This window comes from Tupaia chinensis, unplaced genomic scaffold (genome assembly GCF_000334495.1).
Source record: "Tupaia chinensis unplaced genomic scaffold, TupChi_1.0 Scaffold000281_1, whole genome shotgun sequence".
Taxonomy (NCBI): domain Eukaryota; kingdom Metazoa; phylum Chordata; class Mammalia; order Scandentia; family Tupaiidae; genus Tupaia; species Tupaia belangeri.
Genome location: NW_006159764.1, coordinates 4323493 through 4348941, shown reverse-complemented (window position 1 = coordinate 4348941; position 25449 = coordinate 4323493). Strand labels below are relative to the sequence as shown.

Genomic DNA, 25449 nt, shown 5'->3' with positions numbered 1-25449 from the left:
AAAATCTCTATTTTTATAGAATTAAAATGTCAGGTCAATGAACAACTCTTTATATTATGTCAAAAATCCAAGTACCTAATCTATTCGGAATCTATTGTCTTGAGAATCAAGCATTGGGATAGTTTATATTAAACATACCTTAAACTGTAGCATATCATTTTTATGATATTTCACTTCCACACGAAGAGCTTGGATGGGTACAGAAGGCAGTTGTATCCTAGCATTAGCAGAATTATAGGAGAGGTCTGCTGTGACACCAGTTGATGAATACTGAATTGAATTGACTGAATAAGGGTTGTCTTGTTTAGGAAAGTAACACTCAGGTGCTCTGAAATCAGAAGTAGCCTAAAACATAGGGCATGTACATTGTAAGAAATAATAAGCATTGCAATATTTGACAGTTTAAAAAAAGAAAGCAGACTTAGAGTTAATGATATGTTATTAGGTTTACACATTTTATTACTTAATATTAAAATGCAATAGCACTCCCAGGACCAGCAGTTAGCATAATGGCTGTCGCTGGACTCCCATGTAGTCGACTGTGGTTCGCATCCCAAACCCGGTGGCTTAAAACTCACACCAGGTGCATGTGCGTGCATTCCCAAGATCCCGAGAGGAAAATGGAGGAGAGGGGATTGAGGCGTGGCCATGCCCCCTGGTGGGGTGATTTCTCACTTTCTGTCTCTCTGTCTCTCTCTGTCTGTCTGGTGAGCGCACACGCCCTATCGCAAAAACCCCTCCAAAAAAAAAAAAAAATGCAATAGCACTCACAACACAAAATACCTATTGTGCAATCTGAGATACCATCTACTAAATGTTAGATAGACTGTATTTTGACTCCAAAGAGAAAACAATAGAGCAGATGAACAAAACGTCATAGCTTTTCAGCTTAAAACACAGTCTTCATTATGTCTTTACAAAAATGAATATACTATTCAAAAATTCTGATCTCATGCTTGTTCTTACTCTTCATATTGACTGTTGCTTTTTGGTTGTAAAAATGACTGTCACAATTATCAGAAGGGCATGAACTTAAGATGTCCTTTTTTTTTCACTTATAGTGAAACTGTGTTAAGTCCTTACTTCATGACTAGTTCTTATACTAGTCAATTATATCCAGATCAGAAACTATGCCCAAAAATCAGAGCTAACTGGTCTACTCGGGGGTGTGAGATGGGATCTAGGAAAAGTACGATAAACTGCAGCAATGAAAGCTAGCTGCTTCATTACAGTCCTTTCTCAGCATATTACTTATTTATTAAATTATGCTATTAGAAGAAACAATATAACCATCTACATTTCCTATTTTAGAATTTTTAGAATTTTAGATCCCCACAAGCTCCTTAAAAGAAAGCAGTAGAACCAGGTGGTGGCACAGTGTTAAAATACAATGGTCTGTGAGGCGACCCCAAGCGAAGTTGTTCTGGATTTGCATCTGGAGATGATGCTGAGTATTCTGAATGCATTCAGCTCATGATCTTGGGCTAACTGAGGGCTAAGGTGAATCACAGCATTGAAACCCTGTTGAAGGTGCTGTCGCTCTCTCTTTATCTCTCTCACTCATGAAAGGAAAAAATAAATTAATTTTAAGAATAGTTAATATCATTTCTTTTTTAAGTACAAGTTGATCAATGGAACATCCTTTGCCTTTCTACTTTCCTTGTTGTACCTGAAATACAGCTACAAAGCTGCCCAGACTTGAGGAGCTGTCCTAGGTTCTCATCTCTCATTTGTCCTGGGGAAAGGACGTCCAGAAGGCGTCCTCTTGCTTCTCAAGGCACACTCGACAGAGCCACGACACTTTCCCTCCTATCTCTCTCTGGAAAACACATGAGCCTTTGGCAAATTAAAAGGGAATGACTATATAAACCATTATGCTGAGAATATGAAATACCTAGAATCTCAGTGAGTTCAGCAAAACTCGCTGAGTTTCTAGGTGAATTCACTGAGATTCTAGGTGTCTAATATTCTCAGCATAATGCAATCCTTAACTAATACAAATATTGTAGTCCTCATTACAAGTTGGATATACAACATGAGTTTTAACAGAACCTGGAATATGGCTAACTTTAGAAAATTACCAAATAGTCCCATGACCCCCTTATCGCTGCCTTTCTGAACAGTATTACTTCCCCGTATCATTTTATAAGTTATCCCATCTATCTTTCTTATTAAGAGTTCCCATTAACATTGCTATTTTTGTGGTTAGAATTCAAATCATCTGGTTATTTAATTTAGAGAAACAACGTGAAGACATATAGGCTAAGTAGTCAACAGATTTGAAAAAAAAGATTTAGGTCAACCAAGTAATATCTAATTAATTACATTTAAAATATATCTTTCAGTGTTTTCTTTACTATATACTCAAATCTGTCTTTCCCCAAATATGTTTATATATTTTGGAAGTAAAGGAATTGTAACCAGTATGTCACTTCTGAGGATTTTAGATCTAAGTTTTGTTGTCGTTATCACTTGGGTTTTTTTGCATCACCAGGAGAAAGACAGTGAAAAGAAAAGTGAGAAATCATCCCCTGGGGGGGATGACCATGCCATAATCCTTCTCTTCCATTCTTATCTCAGGATTTTGGGCATGCATGTACATGTGCCTAGCATAAGTTTCAAGCTATCAGGTCCAAGACTCAAACTGCAGTCGATCATGTGGGAGTCCAGTACCTTAACTACCATGCCACTGGCTGGCCCCAATATCTAAGGCGTTAAGATGACATTCAGTCAGTGGGACCCTTAGATTTCATGTCATTTGATTCCAGGTTTAAGTACAAATATGGCATTAGGTGCATAGAGATGATTTTGAAGAACATGAAGGTACTATGAAGTTCCAGATAATACCTTTTTTCAGGAAGTATCAATGATTTATGAAGTTTCCATGATTCTTTGCTATTCTAAGTCTTGAGACATATTTGTTTTCTTTTTTATTTGGTTTCCAATCAGAGTAAGCAAAATAAGGGTCAATGCACAGAGTACTCCAACCAGAGTAACCACACATACCGTCTTTATTTGTCACTTACCCTTCGATGTGTTCACTTCCCTTATTAACAAACATTTATTTTCTCAATCACTGAAAACACTTTTTCATACAACCTCAATTCGTAAGCTCCCCACTACCTATCATGTACTAAGTTGCTAAACAATCATCCTGGGAAAGGTCTTTGTAGCATTTTTCTTTTCCAACAAATCCTTTCCTATTCTTATCATACCCTAAAGGGTATCCTTATAATTTTAATATGAAGACAAACATGACGAGAAGGAGAATCAGGACTAAATACCATATCTGTCCACCCACTTACTTCTTTACCTTCGGTTACAAGAAATCTGTCTGGTTCCACGTAAGGTGTTTCAATTCATTTATTGACTCAATGTCTCCTTGTCTAAAATGACACTTCTCCCTAAACTTTCCATTTTTTCTCTCCTGCATCTATTATAGGTTATCCTTAACAGATTAATGTGATTTTATTTCTCTCATCTTAAAAAAAAAAGAAGCTGTCACCTAATTAACTTCAACTATTGTCCCATTTTTCTTCTTTCTTTACAGTAAAAAATAGAAGAGTTAATCATCTCACTAACTCCAATTTGTCCCTTCATTTCACTTGAATTCATTCTAACCAGATTTTTGCCTCCCAGCACTCCATTAATATTTTGCTTGTCAAAGTTACCAGACTTCCATGCTTCTAAATCTGAATGAACTTCCACTTTTCATCCTTATTATGAGCATAAGTTGGAGAGTTGATCTTTTCCTTCTCCTTTAAGTACTTTGTTCACTTGGCTTCCCAACATTTTCTTTTGCCTTCAACCTATTAATTCATTTTCTATTTTCTCTGCCTTCTTTCTTGTCCCTCCTCATATTTGTGAGTAAATGTTATGATCCAGAGTTTAGTAATTGAACTCTTGTTTCTCCAATTCTTCAAGATGTCATTCTATCACATAGTTTTAAACACTATACATATTATGATAATAGCATTTTATATCTTAGTTATGATAGAAAATGCTCAATTTTATTAGTTTCAATACATCTCACTACTGGACAGTTGCACTTAGGTTTCTCTTTGGTATTTCAACCTTGGTTAGTCTAAAATATAACTCTCCCCCTCTAAGCCTGCTCCCACGAAACAGTTGCCCCAGTATCTGGTCATATCAACTTTTTCCATTTTTCTAATTCAACAAGAAACCTTGAAGTTGTTCTTTACTCTTTTCTTTTTTTCAAATTTCACACCTAATTAAAAAACAAATTTGCTTTGGCTTTATCTTGAAAATATACACAATCACTTAATAATTCTACCATTGCCACTATGGTTCAATCTAACTTGGCTAGTGTTATATTACATTGAATATAGCAGGAACCTCTTTCCTGTTCTATCTGCCTTGACTCTCTAACAGTCTGTTTTCAATATAGCAGCCATTTTGTTTCCGTTAAAATGGAAGTTCAATCTTGTCACTTGTCTATTCAAAACTTTCTAGTAGTATCCTATCTTAGAGTAAAACTCACAATCCTAAAGATGCCCTAAGTGATAGATCTACATGATCTGTTTCCCTGTGTCTATGATATTTCCTGTTTTTCTTCTCCTTACTATTTCTGTTTCAGAAACACTGACCCCCTTGCTTTTTATGAACTATGTCAGGTACATTCCTATTTCAGATGTACTTCAGGTTGATATTTCTTTTTTTCTGAAATAATTCCTTTCATTTATTTCTTTTAACAAATATCACTGTCTCAAAGAAATCTTCCCTGTCCAATCGTCCAAACTACATCATTGGATTCATTTCCTATTCCTTTTCCTGCTTTATTTTGTCTCCTTGGTACTTATCCAACCTAACACATAATTTTTTATTATTTGTTTTCATGTACTAGACTATGAGCTCTATCAAGGTAGAGATTTTTAAAATTTTGTTTACCAGGAGCAGTGACTAGAACATAACTGGCTTCAGTATTCATTGGATAAACTCATGAAGAAAATGGTGCAGCCCAAAGAAACACAAGGAAGTAAACCTACATTCTACATCAACAAATTTAGTGGTCTTTTTATGCCTTATATCCCAATGTTAAAGCTTCACTTAATTGGTCTAGGAATTTTTTTAAAAGAATTAATTAATTATTTTTTTACATGAGTTTTGTCAGAGAAAGAGAGAGAGAGAAAGAGGAGGGAGAAAGCAAGCTACCAGGTCTGGTATGAGGGAATTCCAGAGCCTTAACCACCACACCATCTGCTGGCCTAGGCTAAGAATCTTTAAGGTGCTAAAATGCTAATAATTTGTTGGAAAAGTAATTTTTTTTTTTATTTTCAGGTTGTGAAGTGATTTGTGTTAGTGAAATGAATAGTTCTCATTTATCCTTTAGATAGTGGAAGTCAATAAACATGCTCTAATTGCAGCAAGGGATGGCTATGGATTTTATTGGAAAGCTGCAATTTAAAGGGATGTCACTGGAGAAAAGAAAATACTTCACCATTTGTCTTTCATTCATTTTTAGAATCTTTTCTTCTCTTCTTCTTTCCTTCAATTATTTCCTAATCTTTCCTAATGATAAATATGATCCTGCTCTTTCAAGCAATGAAGAGCAATGGGGAAAATCCTTGTAGAAAAGGCAAGAGTCTGTGTACCTCTTCGTACACATGCAGACAAAAACAGAGCACCTAGCACATGTGTCCTGAGTCTCCTTAGTAGTCTAACCCATGCATTTAATTCTCCGGTTATATAAAATAAATGTTCTTGCTGACAAAATCCAATGACGCAACCAAAACCTCAAAATTTTAAAAACAAGCATAGCAAGAGAGGATGCTTTCCCTGTTCTTTTCTAGTAAGGATGGTAGAAACATCTGCCATTCACTGCCATCATCTTTCTTTTGAATGGATGGCTAGAATAACTGGCCAGAAAAGATCACCCTTAGTAGAACAGAACTGGCCTATCACTCAGCTTCAACTTCACAAGTTTTAGCAATTTGAGATGATAAAAGACATCCTACTGGTGGCATGTCTTTCTCAGTTGAACCACATCACACATCTAATAAAGGCAACAAATAGAATATTATTTTTAAATGTAATAAGAAAATTAAAATAAATAATTAAATGTAATTAAAATAATAAATACATGATCTATGTAACTAGAAAGCAACTTAGACATCCATTTAGTCTGGCATTTACTAAAAGATATTTTTGGTGAATTAATTAAGATACAGACAAATTGCTAGAAGTGCTCGTTTCAAAAACTGAATGATTCTCAATATGAATGTGGTTTATACACTTAATAGTAAAATTGCAGTTTCTAAAGTTTACATTAAAGGGCTTATGTGAAAAGTGTATCATGAATTATAATGAAAATCTTTCTTACCGTTTCCCATACACAGCCACGCTGCAAGCACTTTGCCTCAGTTGCAAGATCTGCATCTGGATAGCAAGTAAATCTTTCACTGTCTAAGAAAACTTGATTCCATTGAACAGTAAAGCTTCTTCCAAGGTTGAATTGAAGATTGCTAATTAGGAGAATCTTTGAAGACAAGAAAAAATTAAAAACAAGCAAACAAACAAAACCTTTAAGAGATTACTTCTACCATTGGATATATTAAAAATATTCAGACTATTTAAATATTTCAACATTTTACAAAATACAGAAATCACAACAATTTTCAAATCAAATCATTAGGAATTTTAACAGACAACCTGAACAACAGAATAGAAAGGAGAAAAACGTCATGACACTGAAATGACTAGAACCTCAAGATGGAAAATGTATGAGAGACTGTAGAATACTGATGAAAAAAACCAAGTTTTTAAAAGGTTTTGTCATAGGACACATGTATTTGCCAGAGAGAGACAGTGAGAGGGAACATGAAATATCATCCCCCATGAATTTTTCCTCCATTCTCCTTTCAGGGTTTCCGGCACACAGGTATACACACCACTCCAATGGTTGTTGACCATGTGGGAGTCCATCACCTTAACCACCATACCATCTGCTGGCCCCCAGATAAAAAATATTTTTCAATCTAGGTATGTGTTTAATTCTTAGTTTGACCATTTAATGCTCATAACTCATTATTTTTAAAGTTCATTTCATTCATAACAGAAGGCATGTGTGTATACAAGAGGGAGAGAGAAAGGTGCATCCTTGACAGGGTCTGGCCACACCATGATCTCTCTCCCAAAGCCCTCCAGTCGGAGACTGACATGTTTTGGGTAGATCAGGCCAAGAATCTAAATCTACAGGTGACCATGTGGTCTTCCAGCACCGCATATCAGTATGCCCCTGACTACCCCACCAAGGCTGGGCCAAATGCTACAAATCCTTGGAGATAGTATATATTCTGTATTATACTCAACATCTCCCCCTATATTTGAAATACATGTTAGTTCCCTCAAAGTCTGTACAGAGAAAAAGGTAGAAAAGGTGACTCCCCTACATGATATAGAGGCTCTCAGAATCATAGGAATGGAATACACATTTATTTAATTCTGTCTCTAATTTTATATACTACTTACAATGTTTGAGGAACAAGTTAGAGGAAAGAAAATAAGGCAGAATGCAAAAAAATTAGAGGGTATATATACATATCACATATAAAAAAAACTTTGCTAGATTCATAAAGCTCTCAATACATTTGTGTTATTTACTTTAATGTATTCATATATTTTTATCAATACCAAATTATATTAAATAAAAAATAATCAACCAACATTTATTTTTCGAAACTTACTAAGTGAAAAACAGAGATGACCAAAGAGCTTAAGTCTCTTAAGAGGTAGACCAAAAATACTGCAAGAAAATGTTCTAATCTTAAAAATGAAGAATTTACCTATATTGATTTGATATTCATTTAGCATTATGCAAATGGTGGAAATATGAATGCCAAAAAAATCACTTCCTTTTCTTGAACTATTACTGTCTCTAACATTTTAAATACATTCATTCATTACCCAAAACATTATTATTTAAATATTACATTTTATGGATGAGAAAGTTAAGATAATGAAAATTAGTTTGTATAAATGCACAGATAACAAGACTGGAATTAGAGCCCATTTCTATGACTCCCTTTTCTATCTATTTTACCTGTTAGACAAAAAAAAAAAAAAAAAAGCATATGATAAGTGAAGGCTTTCTGCCAGAAGAGTGTAAACAAAGATTTGAAGTCCAATAAGAACAGGATTTATTTTGAGGACAGTAAGAGTTCATAGAGGAAGAATAAGGAGAATGACTGGAAAAAAAAATGGATTAAATCAATACATATATTACAAGCTTTTAAAAAAGAAACTAAAACAGTTGGAATCTTTGCTGTATGCACTAGTTGAATTAGTTAAGAGTTCAGATTAGAATGGTAAAAATAAAATATTAGAAAGGACTTTGAAAGTGGCATCAAAGAGAAAATGAAAAAGGGAAGAATTAGCAAGGAATCCCCTTAATGGTGATATCTAAATACAAAGTGAAATGGCCTAAAATGGGCCAGTCAGTGGCACGGTGGTTAAAGCACCTGGATCCCACATGGCTGACTATGTGGTTCGAGTCTCAGACTCAATGACCTGAAAAAATCCCAGGTGCATATGTGTGGGTGTCCAAACAGGAGAATGGAGAAGGAATTGTGGCCACCACCTGAGGGAGTGGGAAGGAGGTATTTCTCTCTCTTGCAATCACATTTTCCCTATAGTAAAAAAAAAAAAAAAAAGAGAGAGAGATAGAGAGAGATGACCTAAAATGAAATACTCAGTAAATACAGAGAAAATGGAAGGATGGAAGGAAGGAAGAAAGAAGAAAAATTTCCAAGTGCCTGAGTGTGAGAGTATAGGAAAGCAAAAATTCTGTTTGTTTTTTTTTCTAAGTTGTATTCACCTGGTTGGAAGGATCATAAGTGAAATTGCCGTGAGCACTCATCTGTTGGTTCGCTTCTGCCACAGTAACTTGTGTAACAGTGTCTGTCACACCAAGGACTTTTATAGACTCAAATGCTAAGGAGGTTCCTTCTGGGTATGATGAATGTGTGCATGTAATAGCTAAATTGTTCTGGAAAAAAAAAAGTATACAATAATATATATTAAGTCATTAGATAACAATATTACAGGTATAAAACAGAAAACGAAATAATCATAAGGTCTTCATTCCTACCAACTGTCCCCATTCAAGTAGGATATATCGGTATATTCATTGGTAACTCTTTTCATTTTTTTTGTATTTGTGACATAGATCTCTATTTTTGTAGATAATCTAAAATACTCATGTGATTCATATGAACCTCTTATTATTCCAGCCTAAATATTGAAGAATAACTTAGCTTTGGTTAAAAAGAACATATGAAATCAATTATCTATGAAAATCACTCCTATTAATTATTCGAAATTTAACACTGTGTATAGGTTTTTCATCCACAGCCAAAATCCACAGCAGTCATTACTGTGATTGATATAATGAAACATTTTCAAATGTTAAAGGGCATATTGCTTCAAACCAGACAATACCTTAAAAGTTCCAAGGACCTCTATGCATCAATTTCATAATCATAAACTCTCCTATTAAATTTAAATATAAAATGCTAAGGTAATAATTTGTTTATAGTTTAATAGTTAGATTCTAGCAAAATAACTAAATAAGTTATCTTATTACATTCCATTGAAATGTGGAGATATATATGTAAATAATTCTTTAAGAAAACAGTAAAAAAAAAATCGAGACATGAACAAAATAATGTATGTGTCCTAGAGAATACTTACGTTAGAAACTGAAAATGTATAAAATATGTACTCGCCACTTTCTATGGTATCTGAAAAAAAGATAAAACTATTTGATCAAAATGCAATGCTAAATTCTCTACTCTTATTTTAAGTTATACAACCCTTAAGAAAAAGATGGGGAAAAGTATACATTATTTATTAATGAAACATCCTAAATAGATTTTCCTTTTAAATTAAGTTTTTTAACTGTCTTTAGACAAAATAATCTTGGCATATTGTTTTCCTAAAACTAGACGTAATGAATATATATCTGCCTAGCTTAATTTTTCAGACTGCTATAATATTTCTGGAAGCTCAATGAAAGCAAAACTTAAATAAAGGACATATACATATAAATGTATTATTTTGAAAAATATTTAATTCTCTTTCTAACTAAACTATTTAATAAGTTTTCCTGAGGAAAATAGGGCAGATCATAATTATTTTTTTAAAGTTAGTTTTTATTATTTGGGAATAAACTAATTAGGAAACTTGTTAAAGATTGATATAAACTTTAATATGAGATTGAAATAAACTTGAATAAGAAAAATAGAAGAAGACAATAATTTTCTGCACTATATATGTAACAAAACTTTTTATCAATATGTCTCTTTAATAGAGAAACTGAAGATTAAGACTAAAATAACTTGGAGGTATTATTGTGAAAAGTATTAAGGGACTCCTAGGATTTACATAAAGTTTTTCTGATAACGTCAATTTACTCAAAGTAATAATCCTAGAAAATAAACTTAGAATCAGAAACTGAACTATTTGTTTGCCTGTTGACTTACAAATTCATTACTCAGAAATTGTGATTTTTCTACCTTTTTTAATGCAAGTAACTATATAGATAACGTAGCAGATGACAGATTAAGTCATAGTCTTCACATACCTTACCACTTGGCTTATGTGAAAGCATATCATCAATACAAATTATTTTTTTAAAAAAGAATTATTTATTCTATTTAACTTTATTTATTTTAATTTGATGAAAGAGAGAGAGAGAGAGAAATCCGCCAGGTCTGGAACTTGAACCGTAGTCCATCATATGAGAGTCCAGTGCCCTCAACCACCATGCCACCTACCAGCCCCCATTAATATAAATTCTTACAGGTAGAAAGGAATGTACTTGGAAATGTGTAAATCATTTGAGAAATAAGAGTAACCTTGAAATCACGCCCTGTTTACTACAAATAGGGATGTTACCTCAACAACATGATTCATTGTTTGATAACTACAAATTATTGGGTTCCGTTGTGATCACTCTTATGAAATCTCTATGACGTTACATGTTTAGAACCTATTCTGGCCAAGAGCTCATTCTAGGATGCTTAGGTTCTGGGGTCTTGGAGAGAGAGTGAGAAAGTGGATTTGCCAGCATCGGATAGGAGCAGACCGTGTGTGTTTGTGTGTGTGCCTGCATGCGAATTTATAAAAAATATACATCATGATAGGTCCTCTGGTCTTAGTGTGAAACTGTAGTTCATAATTGAGTAAAATGGAGAATCATAAGAGGATTTTGAGCAGTATTGTAATGATTTGGATCCCCTTTTAAATGATTATTCTGCTGGTTGGATTGTAAGATGTAAACGAGGATTGACAAAAATTATAGACCAAGAGTCTTCTTAGGGTGTTACTGTAATCATTTAAATAAAAGGTAAGAGTGATAATGGTGGAATTGATGAAAAGATCCAGATTCATATTCAGTTACACACAAGAGAAATTTCCTAAGCTGTGAGAGAATCATCAAGTCCAATGTGTTGAGCACATGTTGCGATGGAGTTACGATCGCCAGACGAGGGGGAATCTCTAAGTGGAGCAGATACACTGTGGAAAGGTCTTGCTCTATTTTGGCAGGTTATGTTCTAGATTGTTATTTAGACAAACAAGTGGAGAGATAAAGTGCACACAAGTCTGATATGGATTGCAAATTTGGGAATCCAGTAAATGGTACAAAATACTCATCAAGAGAAAGATTACAGCTAATAAAAAGAACAGAGAAGATTTATGATAAATAACTGTGAATGCTACATCTGAATTCACTTTGCATCAAAAATCATCTATCAGTAAACAGACCATTCTCTAGAATAAATACGATTTAAAAATTCTATTATAATCCCATAAATACATGTTATTTATCTAGGCACATGTTAGTTGACTACGTGAATACCACAATCTTAGGGAAAAATTATTGAATCTCTTTGGTAGTTTTAAAAATCTACATTTTCATAAGCAGATAAAACTGAAAGATAAAATAACTAGGATTTTGTTTCATACAATCCATATTTTCAGATTATAGGAGAGGTGAGCACAGAAAGATAAATTCCCTAAGCTGTGGCAAATTAAATTTAAAAAATTGACATTAACTAGAGCTTTATATAATGGTTTTCATTTTGTTTTAGTAACAAAATTTTAGTTTTAACTATGACCATCAATTAAAACAGTTGAAAATATGATACTGTTTGTACACACCAGGGACTCCCTGGACACCCTGGGCATGCATGTAAGTGCCCGGATCTGGGTGGAGGGTGCATCACAACGTGAGGACTCTATTGGGGTTGCTTCTCTCTCTGACTCTCTCTTTTTCGTCTCTCTCTTACTCATGGAAGAAATAAAAAAATAACTTTTTTTTTAAAGCAGAACACTTTGAAACTTACTTTTAGTTTCTCTCTTACTCATGGAAGAAATAAATAAATAACTTTTATTTTTAAAGCAGAACACTTTGAAACTTACTTTTAGTTTCTCCATCATCCCAGAAAAAGTCCCCTTGTGCTGTGTTATCGTCGTTCAACGCAACTATAAGTCCCAGTGGATTTCTCCGGCTGTTGAGTAATATTTGGTAAATACACAATGAAAAATAAAATAGTAAAGTGACTGTCAAATAAGTCTATTTTGACTTGCCAGTTTTGTAGTTCTGCATTCACATAAGAACATTGATATAAATAGAACTCATTTATTAATAATATTCAACATCAATGTCTTAGGCGAATACAAAAATAAACAAAAAACTGAAAGTAATAAATACGAAATATACAACACTAAATTGGTTAAAGCTTAAGACACCTCCAAAATTGAAACAATGTATTTTAATATTTCAAATAAAACAATAAAAATCAAATGTGTCTTATAAATGCTCAAGTCAATCTCTATAACCCTAAGTTGGAACATAGTATGTCTACATCTTATAGACAAAATCATGAAAAGTACGTTACAAATTTTTTAAATGTTTAGTGTCATCTTTAGTAACTTTATAAATGCTAATCGTGAGCAAAGAAGTGACACATATGGTCAATAACTATTTTTATTGTGTATTACTATAAAATATACAGTCTAGGCAATCGCTCTATACATCATGCATCTTCCATCACGCATTTACCAGGGTATATGCTTTCTTGTTCAATACATTCTAAATTATAAATAATGTTTAAGAATATATTCATGAAATAGTTATATTATGAGAATAGTCAATTGTATTATAGAATACCAAATACTTAAATTACTGACAACATTCATTTACTCATTAATTTGTTCCCTAGACAAATATTGATAGGAAAGAGTCCATAATAAGCCAAACACTATTACAGATTTGAGGGATAAAGTTATGAAAAGCCAAGTCTTTTATTTCACAGAGTTCATAATCTCAGTGAATAGATATATTACATATAAAAAAAGTAAATAATATAATCTCCAATATTCTTTTCTGTTTGTTTGTTTAGGTTTTTGCCATAGGGTGCATGCACTCTGGAGAAAAACAAAGAGGGGGGAAGTGAGAAATCGCCACTCAGAGTCATGGCCACACCACAATCCCTTCTCCTTCATTCTCCTCTTGGAATTTGGGGAATGCATACACAGGCACCCAGCATGATGTTCAAGCCCCCAGGTCCAGGGGGCTTGAGTTTCCATATGGGAGTCCAGCACCTTAACTACCACACCACCTGCTGGCCCCATTAATGTTACAAAATAACACTGCAGGGTAAGGAATAGAGAGTGGCTGTCTCTTAGAATATTGGAGATACTAGAAAGTATGTTAATTCAACATGACATCTTCCGTGAGCTTGTACTTAGAATGATTACTGCAAAGTGAAACATCAGAATTTTCAAGTTCCTACTTGTTTTTTAAATTTAGTTTTAATGAAAGGATTAGTTTCTGGATTCCCACAAGGTGGACTGCAGTTTGAACCCTGGACCTGGTGACTTGAAACTCTCACCAGGTGTTTGTGCTTGTGTGGCCAAGATCCCAGGAGAAGAATGGAGGAGAAGGAATTGTGGCATGGTCATCCCCCCTGAGAAGTGATTTCTCACTTTCTCTCATGTCCTAAGGAAAAAGCCTCTAAAAAGAAATTCACCAGAAAGAAAAACATTGAGATATTTATTTATTGAAAATAAAAAAAAGAAAATTAAAATGTGTAAAAACTGACAAATGTTTATCACTTACAGAGTAAATATTAACATTTACTATTTTCATTAAGAGACAGACATTATCTGCCATTTTGCATATTTTAAAGAGAACACAAGTAAATTTTTGGTACAGAAAATAAATTTCTACTCTATTTAAATTCATTCGTATTCATTTGTAATAATATACATAGGATGAGCTTAGTGATTAAGGCAGATGGTTCCCACACAGCTGACCACATGGCTTGAGTTTTGGACACAGTGGCTTGAGAAGCACACTGGACTCATTTGTATGTGTCCCCAAAACACAAAAGGAGGGCAAAGTGGAGGAGAAGGGATTGCAGCCCCATGGAGTGTGCTTTCTCACTTTCCCTCTCTCTCTCTCTCTCTCTCTCTCTCTCTCGTAAGTGTATGTGCCTTACTGCAAAGTGAGAAAAAAAAGAGCAAACATAATTTAATTCTTTTTAAGGCTATGATAGTTATGGTAAGAATTACCTCTGTGCATCAAATATTTCTGTAGTAAAAACACTAAACTTAATCTCTGATTCTGAATAAAAATATAGAATAATACAACAAAACATCTTTCAGTTGATGTTTCACTTACCTTGCTGTCGTCGTTACGTCAGGTTCTTGAATGGGGATAATATAACCTCCTCTAAGATGTAATCCGATTTTGTCTGCTGGAAGATGCATATCAATACGTTGTTTTCGCCATGGCCTTTTTGCACCCTAATATTTGGAAGACAGAAGTCTTTTTAATATTAGTGAAGACTTTTAAATTCCATTTCAGAAGAAATAAAATTTGTACATGTAAACAATTTTTATTTGAGCTATTTTTGTCATCCAAATGAATATTCTCATGTTATTTTCTAAATTTTAGAGAAAATTTTTTTCAGTTTACTGAACAAAGCAGTAAAAATATGCTTGCTTTCTCAAAAATACTTTTTAAAAAATACAGAGGAAGTATTTTCTTTTCTGTAATAATTGACAATGTTTTAAATTAGCCCTACATTTATTTTTTGTGTTCTTTTAAAATTTAAACCACATATTTAGAAAAGGTTTTTGAAAAACACTGCATAAAATTTAAGAGCCTATTTATCAAATATAAGCAATATGCAAAATGATGCCTTTTAAAAGGCCTCAAAAGGTCTTGGTCAATTGAAAAAAAAAGATCGTGTATATAAATGCTATTATTTTGCCTTTCTAAGGCTGAAATAAAAAGACTTTTTTAAGTGTTTGAACATACTCTATGCAACACAAATAATTCACTCAAAACTCAATTATTCTGGTAGGATGCAAATATGCAAATTAGCCAATGGCATTAGAATGAGTTACCACTTCATTTTTTCATTGCCAGAGGGCATGTGAGCTCACTAGAGAGTGAGAGGTTAAGGAAGCACCACCTGCCAAGGTGTGGTCATCCTCAATATTCTTTTTTTCACATTTCTCCATCCTTGTAGAATTTGGGACATGCTTGTGACTTTTGTGTTTTTCAAACTGGGCAGGAACTCAAACCCTGATGGACCACCAGGGGTTCAGCTTCCTAGGGACAGTGCTTAAATGCTGTCCCAAGACTAGCCTATCCTTCCTTCTTAGAATTACTTCTGACCTTGTATTTCCACAATTTTAAAATGAATGGTATCTCTTTACGCTAATGAGTATAACTTCAAATTAAAGTCTAGCTTACGTGCAAAAAAGAAATTTTTATAAATTTCTCAAATCTAGAAATATTCCTCTTAATAATAAAACAGAAGCCCTAAAAGTAAACATACTATGTGTTTAAAGTTGCCATATACAGATATCTGAAAATATAATACTTTTGAGCTCACAAAGATGTCACGGTTACTTACAGTTTCATAATCATACCAGGTAGCATCAGGGATGTATGCACTCACTGTTTCTGCTCCCTAAAATAAAGCCAGATAATATATATGCTCTTTAACTATTTCAGTTCTTAACAGAGAAAATCTTATCAAATGCTAAATTGAATTTTCATAGTCAAGGGTAAAAACTCCCTCTATGGTATTATACTCTAATATTTCCTATAGACACTAATCAAAGACCTGTGTTATTACCATTAGATAATAGACTGTAAAACAAAGATGTAAAGATGACATTAATTTAGGAGGCAAATAAAATAGCACACACCTGTTTCTGTATTATACACTGCAGAGCCATTAAAATGTAAACATGTTCATTTCTGTATATCTCCATGGATACTTAGATTTTTTTTTAAATATATAATAACCACATAATTCATTCCACTCTTTTATGCAATCGGCTGGTTTTCAAAATAATTTATTTCAAAAAGGTATAGTTCTCAGGAGAATATTAACCTTACAAAGTGTTGCTGTGTCCAGTTAAATATTACATATCTGATAAGCACAGAGGTACTTAGTGTTTTATCATGTTTAAAATTTGGTCCAAAGGTCAGAATTGAATTAAGTGTTGATGACCTCAAAACACCTACTACCCAGATGTTTTATAATCTCGTGTGAATTTTGTCATACAAGACTCTCCTGAAGCCATAGGTCTGCTAAATATATAAAACCCACCTGTTTCAACACAGGAGTGATAAGTAGTGCAGGGCCCCATAAGAACTGAGTGTCTTCAATCCAGCTGTTTGTGTCCTCATAAAACCTAAAACGCAACGACAACATTGAAGGTCTAATGAGAACAAAATAAGCTTACTCAGATTCCTTGTTCAGTTTTTCCCTGGGAATGATTAGTAATTTTAATTTTACTTGTTTAATAAATCATTTTTGAATCCATAATTCTCACATCCTTTCTGGTTTATCTGATACTAAGGAAGGAAAGAAAGGAGAAGAAAGAAAGTGAGAAGAGAGTGAGAATAAGAAGGAAGGTGAGAAGGAAGGAGGAAGTATTTCCTCTGGCACTGAAATCGATCATGGTGATGTTTATTTTTTTACCTATAATAAAGAATTATTCTGTTTAATTTTTTTCTCCTCTAAGATAGGTTATAAAACACCAGAAATATTTTATAGTCAACTTCTTTTTCAAAATGTTCATTGTACGTTTCAGTTTCCACCCAAATTTAATGGAATCTTTAAGTTATTTCTTGAGCAAAAGCCCTGCTCTGGTCATGATATACAAAAACAAGTATAATTCATCTTTTCTTTGTAACTATACTATACTCTTAATTTCTGTTTAGATAATTTTGATAATACATATTTGATATGTTTTCAATCATTGAGTAATTAATCTATCTTACTAATATAATTTCACCAATATATTTTATATATCTTTTTCCTTGTAAATTCTATGTAACTCTCACATTTTTAGTTCAATCTTGTCCCAGCCATCGAATTAATTATATATACTAATATCCTTATTTAGTACATTAAATTATTTGCACAAATGCAAAAACAAGCAGCAGAAATCTGTGATACTTGATTGACTTTCATTTATATTTGTGTTGTGTGTCTAAATACACTTTAAGAGATATTCTAGTTCTTGCACATAGTACTCACTCATGAAGAAATGGCCTTGCAACTGTTTCTCCATAGCGATGGGCTTTATAGAACAGAGTATAGAGGAACGGCAGTAAGGTGTAGCGAATAGTTAAATAATGCCTTGATGAATTAACCAAAAGTGAATTCTGTCCAAAATATGCAGGGTCTTGAGGCTGTGGGATTAAAAAAAGAAACTAAAATAAGAAAGCTAAAATATGGTGGAAAATTAAAGTAAAAGCATTTTCATACATTTCTGGAAAGCAGAGTGTAGAACTTTTAGCTTGTATATAATAAGTTCAAATTATCTCTAGTTTCTCATCAGAGTTTGAAGATTTCCATTGTTTATGCATTTGGTTATGTTTTAATTAAATTTGATTTTTTTTTTAAATATTTTTTTTTTTTTGGAGAGATTTTCACTGTAGGGCGCGTGCGCTCGCCAGACAGACAGAGAGAGACATAGAGACAGAAAGCGAGAAATCACCCCCCAGGGGGGATGGTCACGCCGCAATCCCTTCTCCTCCATTCTCCTCTCGGGATCTTGGGCACGCACACACACGCGCCCGGCGTGAGTTTTAAGCCACCGGGTCCGGGACATGAACCGCGGTCGACTACGTGGGAGTCCAGCGACATAGCCATTACGCTAACTGCTGGTTCCCAATTAAATTTGATTTTGAAGTGGACATTTCATATCTAGTTATATGCACTTAGAAAATTTTTTTTTAGCAAAATGAAGCTTTTGTACAACTGTTAATAGTGATGGAATGAATTATTGGTTCCAAGATTTCATACTACCTTCTATCCAGAACCTTTGTCAAATGCCTCAGTAGTCCTTTCTACTAAAAGTGGTATGTACCTACTGACTGCTTGATTTTGGGCTTAGCCAGGTGACTAATGCTGGCCATGGATTTTAGGATATGTGACATATTCGAGCAACAACTCGAAATGACCCTGCCTGAAGATTTGCTGTCTTATGCCTTGCCATTAAAGCCCAGATGGTCTGCTGGCCCAAGAACAAAGGGAACAGAGCCATCTGTTCAGCCCATAGACTTAGAACTTGAACTCTATCCTCCTACTGAGCCCACACTAAATCAACCAACTCTATCAGCCAAGGAACAATGATGTGAGCAAGCTTGTTTAGACCCTGCTGCTAAAATTAACTGAGGACCTCAACTCCTTCCTCCCTAGATCACCACCATGTCTGCAGTAAACCCATGTTTCCTTTGACTGCTTCCAAGAATTGAATGAGCACAATAGGAATACAAAGTAGGTATTTTCCTGTAGGTATAGAACTCTTCCATTGGCTTGTGGGTTTCTGACTGAGCTGAATGAAGCTGTTATAGAACTGGGTTTCATGGGGAATTCTGTCATCCAAACTCTCTTTCTTCCCTTGTCATCTTCACCAGGTTCATATCCGATCATAGTCCGAAGGCTCTTTCTCATGCTTTTTCCCCTTTATACTTTACAAGTATTACAGATATTAATATATCTCAACCTGTCTCATCACCTGCTTTTCGAAGAACAGAAATGAACATAGAGTGCAATGTCTTTCTGATGAGGATAATCTCTGGACACAAAGTTCTTGAAAATATCATGTAAGTGGATAGGGAAATGGCTAACCACCAATCTACACCTTTAAATGCTGTTCTATCATGCCTCTTTCCAGGCTAAGATGAGTAGTCATTCCTCTTAAGTGGAATTAGCACTCTGTATGCAACCACTGTGTAACACTGAATAATTTCTTAACAATAATAACTGACTTAATGGTTTAATTGAATTTCACCATTCCTTCTAAAAAATATGCCTATGATGGCCTCAAGAGACTGAATTCCCATCACTGGTACAATAATTCCATATTTCTTTGGATTTCTACTTCCATCAGATCAGATTTTAAAGTGTTAGTTTTATTTTTTTCTAAGCTATATTTATAATAGAAAGACTCTGGACACAAATTATTTACAAGGTTCTTAAATATGTTGCTGTTCTTTAATGGGCAGGAAAAAAATACTGAAGATCTTTAGTAGTATATTATGTTTTATGAAAGAAAATTACCTGGATCTTACATTGTTAGAATACAAGAACTCATATGTTTTAGCTTTAATTTAAAATACTGAAGATTTAACAAACTTACACATGCTTAAGACAAAGTAAAATATTTACATTAGGAATACCTTTTGTTTTTAAAATCTTCTTTATTTGACCATTTTTTACATTAAATACATATACATCATGAGGAGAAGACTTCTACTACCCACAAACCATGCTACAATCTTTCAAACCATATTTTCTATAGATATAAATTAAAATACGTTGTTAAAAGTATGGTTTGTGCTTTCTTTCGAAACATGGAGAACAAGAGGCACTTACCACATATCCATCAGCATTATGGTTTCTGGAGAATGGGTAAAATGCCCCAAGTTGCATCCATCTTCTGCAAAGCTCTTCTGTGGTATCAGCCACAAATCCACAGATATCAGCTCCAACCTAAATAATAAATCAATCTATTAGGATTCTCAAATTTATTAGAATATCAAATTTTAGGCCTCAACAGATTATAATTTGCATATAGTATCTTTATTTTACTGTATTTATATACCCTTCCTTAACCCAATTATTTTGTCAGTTTTACTCCATCTTTCTCTAAATTGCATTATTTTGAATACTCTTCATTACCTCTTTATATATTTTCTTGGCCTGATGCATTTCTTTTCATTTATCTTTTATTGATCTAATCACTAAATGAATGTATAAAGAAAAAATTATTGTGTTCAAATGCACTGCTTTCTAATCTAAAGTGCACATATTTTTATCATTTATAATATATCGCACAGGAGTAAAATTATAAAAAACAAAAGTGTGACTTTGTATTGATGTCGAGCTCATGAGATGTTATTCTAAATAAAGTTGATATTCCTTAAACACGAATCCACTTAAGATTGCATTACTTTTCATTACCTCCAGAAAATACTATTCTCCTATTTACAAGCATGTGTTTGTATTATCTACATAAATATACAGATATGTATCAATAAATAATATATAATATCTTACATGCTTATTAACTTTATATAAATGGTATATTTTATGCATCATAATGTATTTTCCTTTTGTATAAAATACATAATATTAATTTTGCTTCTGTTCTTTATTGTATGGGATTCCATGATTACAAAAAAATGCTGTAATAAAATTTGTTTTCTTTATGAATGTGTAAAAAATTACTTTTTTATTTTTAGGTTTTTACCATAGGGCACGTGCACTCATTAGAGAAAGACAGAGAGAGATGGTGAGAGAGAAAGCGAGAAATCACTCTCCAGAGAAGATGGCCATGCTGCAATCCCCTCTCCTACATTCTTCTCCTGGGACTTTTGGCACACAAACATATGTGCCTGACATGATTTTCAACCCACTGGGTCTGAGACTTGAATCACAGTCACCCATGTGGGAGACCAGCATATTAAATACTATACCACCTACTGGTCCCAAATTTACTTATTCTGAGATATACAGACATACACACACGCATACATATACACAAAAACACAATTTTTTTTCATTTATTAGAAACTGGTTATAACCATTTACAAATGAGAAAGTTTGCATTATTCATAACCTTGAATTTATTAGAAACTGGTTATAACCATTTACAAGTATTGGAATAATGCATGAAAGTTTGCAATATTCATAACCTTGCCAATTCTTAATATTTTCACTTTGAATTTTTTACCTCCTATCTGTATGAAATCTATCCCACTAACATTTTCCTTACACTTCTCTGTTATAGAAGAGTATTTTTATATTTTTTATTAGGACTATATGGGTTCTTTTAGTAGCATTGGTTGTTTACATACTTTACTAATTTTTAATTTTCCTTTTTTTAATTTTGGCAGGGAGCATGCACACTTGCCAGAAAAAGAGAGAGTAAGAGAGATAGAGAGAAAGCACGTCTTAATGGGATGTGATCACACTGCAATCTCATCTCTCTTTCTCCAACCTAATGGAACTGGAGCTCACATGAACTTGTTCTTGATATGTTTTTCAGGTCTCTGGAGCCAAGATTCAAACAAAGGTCAAACATGTGCAATCAGGCTCCCTTTACAACATTGCCATGGAGCAAGCCCTATAATTTTTCTACAGATTTATAGTTTACATGCTAAATTGAACATTAATTATCTGGATATATAAATTGAAAATATGGTTTCCGGTATGTGAGTTGCTTTTTCAATTTAGACAGTCAATAAATGACAAGTATTTCTCTAATATAATGGTATAAATTTATCCTCTCACATTTTCTTCTAAAATAATTAAAAATTTACTTTTCACACACAATTCTTCAATCCACCCATGAATGATTTTTGTTTATAGTGTGAGAAATGGTTTCATTTTTTTTTAATGGATAACCAGTGGTCCATATGAATAGTTGATACTTTCTTCACTGATCCACAGTGACAGAACTGGAGTTAACTAATTTTTTTATATTCTTGTTTCATTTTACCATATTTGTTAATCAGTTTGAATATCCACAATGTACATTGGGTTATTACTATGTATTTATCTAATGGGGCAAATTTTCATATTTTTTTATACTTTTTAAAAATGTATTGTATTCCTTGAAGTGTAACATATTTCATTACATGGCAAAATCTTTTTTATGGTTAAATTAAAATTCCACTGAATTTGGGGAACAATTTGGAGAGAATGCATATTTCTAGTCTAGTGTGTTGTCTTATCCATAAACATGGTATACCATTAATTTAGTTATAATTTAAAATATTGTGAAAAGTTATGCATTTAAGTTTGATATTTACTTCTGGTTATTGTTTATTGTTTGGTTATTACAGTAAATAGCATCTTATATTTAAATTCACTCATATTGCTTATTTTTCTTCTTTTTTTGACAAAACATGTTGTAAATTTGTCCATTTTATTCAAATTTTCAAATAGCTACCTTGATATCATGATTATAAAATATTTTCTTCTAGAGACTTGGCTGTCATAGCACTAATTTTTCCTCTTGTTTTCCATTATCTAAATTTTTCTTTAGGTTTATTCTATTTTTCTTTTTCAATTTTTTAAAAATTCATACACTTCACTCATTAGTATTCAGCCTTTCTTTGTTTTTGATTTAGCATTTAAGACTGTAAGTTTTTCCTCCAAACATTAAGTTAGCTTAAATCCTACAAGTGTTGTTAATTAAAAATTTTAATATTTCAGTTACATCAGTTTCTTTGTTCACTTGCTTTAAGCTTATTATGTGACTCATGAATAATTTGATAACATACCTTTTAATTTCCAAATGCGAGATTATGTACGTATGAGAGTATGTCAGCATTTTTGTTCATTTATTTGGTTTTTGGTGTTCATTAAATTCATACATTTATAAGAGTAAAACAATTATTGTAATTTTCATATATATATATTTAGTTACTCAGTAGCTTTCTTTGGTCTTAAATATCAACCTTGTATGCCGCTTTTTTTTGCGTGATATGATTAGATATTTGCCTACTGTTTTTATATTTACAAGTTTTATATGCATTTTCTCTTCTTTTGATATTTTAAACAATTTTCTGTCCTTATCATTTGTCTTTCAAATAAGGAATAAAGCTTTATTTTTGAATTTACACTGATAAGCTAGTATTAAATGTATTTAGGCTTTCAACATTTTTTAACCAAAATATTTTTTTCTACAATCTTGCCTGATGCTTTATGTTTATTATGCAAACTTTTTTATTTTTTTCTGTTATCTATTTCCCAAGTTATATTGGTTTGATTAAATTTTGTTATTCTGGGACCAGCAGGTGGTGTACTGGGTAAGGTGCTGGATTCCCACATGGCCAACCATGGTTCAAATCCTGGACCTGGCATCTTGAAAATCATGCTCTGCCCAAATCCCAGGAGGAGAAGGGACTGTGGCATGGCCAAGCTCCCCTGGATGGGGGGTGATCTCTTGCTTTCCCTCTCTGTGTATCTCTCTAGAAAGTGCACATGCCTTAAGCTACAAACAAAAAAAGTTATATTTTATCAACCTACTGGTTCAAATACTATTGGTGTTATCCATATTTTTTCTATTACTTTTCTATTCCTTAAGCATGAAGATTAAACTTTTTCTGTAATATACTTTCTGATCATTTTATCAGTAATCATAAAAAATCATAATAGTAAACATTTGAATGTAATTTGTTGATTTTATAAATGAAATTGTTTGAAACTGCCTTACCAATGGAATTCCAAACAAACCAAACTCCAGCATTCCAGTGATTGACCATTCCATTTGTTCCCAGGATGCAGTATTGTCTCCTAACCAATGAGCAGCATGTCTTCCAGATCCAGCAAAAGTTGACCGGGTAAGGATGAAGCTTCTCTTATTAGGAAAGACTCTTTCTACAGCTCTTAAAATAAAATCATATTAATACAATGTAATTTATTTTTAAAATAAAATGAGCATATATAAATACTAAAATTTTACTTTCAAATGCATATTGTATAATACCCAGCGAGCCATGATATTTACAACTATTTTACTAAAATTTTATATTAATTTGATATTTAGCTATCTATATATTTTTAAAATATAAGTTCTGATCAAATACATAGAAAGAAGATCTTTTTGAAATGACCAAGATTTTGAATAACTATATTCACTTGTATTAAATTAAATATATACTTTTAATATACACTCAGCATTTGGAAATATATGACTTAAATTCATTGAATCCTTTTATAAATAAAAAACTTGGTAATCTGAATATGAACCCAATACACTTTTTCCAGTGCAATAATTCTAATTATATCTTTCCATGTCCTAATTTTTAAACATTATCATGTAATATTGAGATAAAACCTATGTATTTGAGAGACATTTCATTTTCTTAGTTTCTAGAAGTTCACCACCATCCATACCAGCTAGATTAACAATGATTTGTGTTATCTCTACTGGTATTTACTACCATTGGTAATTTTTCTATAAATGTGAACTAATCAAGGAAATAAATAAAAATTTAATTTAATATATACAATTACCCAGATTTCCTTTATAAAGATATAATGGTATTTGTACTTTTTCACATTATAGTCTTTATCATAATGAAATATTGGGTGGTGTTTATCATTTCATAGGGTTTATTGATGTAAACTTCTTAACATTCAATACTCTGCTGAGTGTAAAAAGTAAACTAACACTATAAAGACAGTAAATAAGCACTTTATATCATGGTTTAACTAGGGACCACAAAAACAGGGGTCTGAATACTCAGTCACAATTGTTTAATTATGTAAAAATTACAGATATTTTGAGACCACCATTTGGGTTTTAACTATTGCATTATAGGGCCTTACGCATTGTTTGGAAAACAGTGGATATTATTGAGAAATGTTATACTTAAATATTATACTGCAATAGGAGCATCATTTCCCAAACAAATTGTGAAGTTCATGCCTAGAACAAATTGTATTCATAGATGGTAAAATAAATCAAAATTTTGAAGAAAAACAAAAATCTATGAATTAAAAAAGAATCCCTGTTAAATTCATATACTATTTAGTTCTTAATACCTGACTTTCAAAGTTATGAATATCAGTAAGAGAACTGATAGTTTGAATGCCATAAGTTTTTAGTCTCACAATGTTATGTTTATCTTCTTTCCTACTCTATTTTTTGAACTATATTGATAAATTATCCAAAACCTTCATAGACTAATATGAAAAGAGTTTCTGAACGAAATTGTACTTACTTCTCTGTGGCTATAGCCATGCTGTATCCATATAGGCTGTGGACATCATACTGTCTCCCCCAGTTCTGTACAGCATCCATGCAAATTGTTTTGGAATACATGAGTTTGTCAAGAATATCTTAGAGAAAGTATATAAGAAACATTTT

At 32.7% G+C, this 25449-nt stretch overlaps 1 protein-coding gene across 1 annotated transcript in view; it reads right to left on the bottom strand.

The window, feature by feature from the left end:
• SI (sucrase-isomaltase) overlaps positions 1–25449 on the bottom strand; it is a 99548-nt gene that overhangs the window by 40055 nt on the left and 34044 nt on the right. Inside the window, exons 15-26 of the mRNA XM_027772543.1 lie at positions 25304–25421; positions 23791–23962; positions 19941–20057; positions 17595–17749; positions 16659–16743; positions 15954–16010; positions 14708–14832; positions 12442–12530; positions 9709–9758; positions 8834–9004; positions 6341–6496; positions 139–345 (exon numbers count right to left, since the gene is read on the bottom strand). Of these exons, the coding sequence (XP_027628344.1) occupies positions 139–345; positions 6341–6496; positions 8834–9004; positions 9709–9758; positions 12442–12530; positions 14708–14832; positions 15954–16010; positions 16659–16743; positions 17595–17749; positions 19941–20057; positions 23791–23962; positions 25304–25421 (1502 nt within the window). The remainder of the gene's footprint in view (positions 1–138; positions 346–6340; positions 6497–8833; positions 9005–9708; positions 9759–12441; positions 12531–14707; positions 14833–15953; positions 16011–16658; positions 16744–17594; positions 17750–19940; positions 20058–23790; positions 23963–25303; positions 25422–25449) is intronic.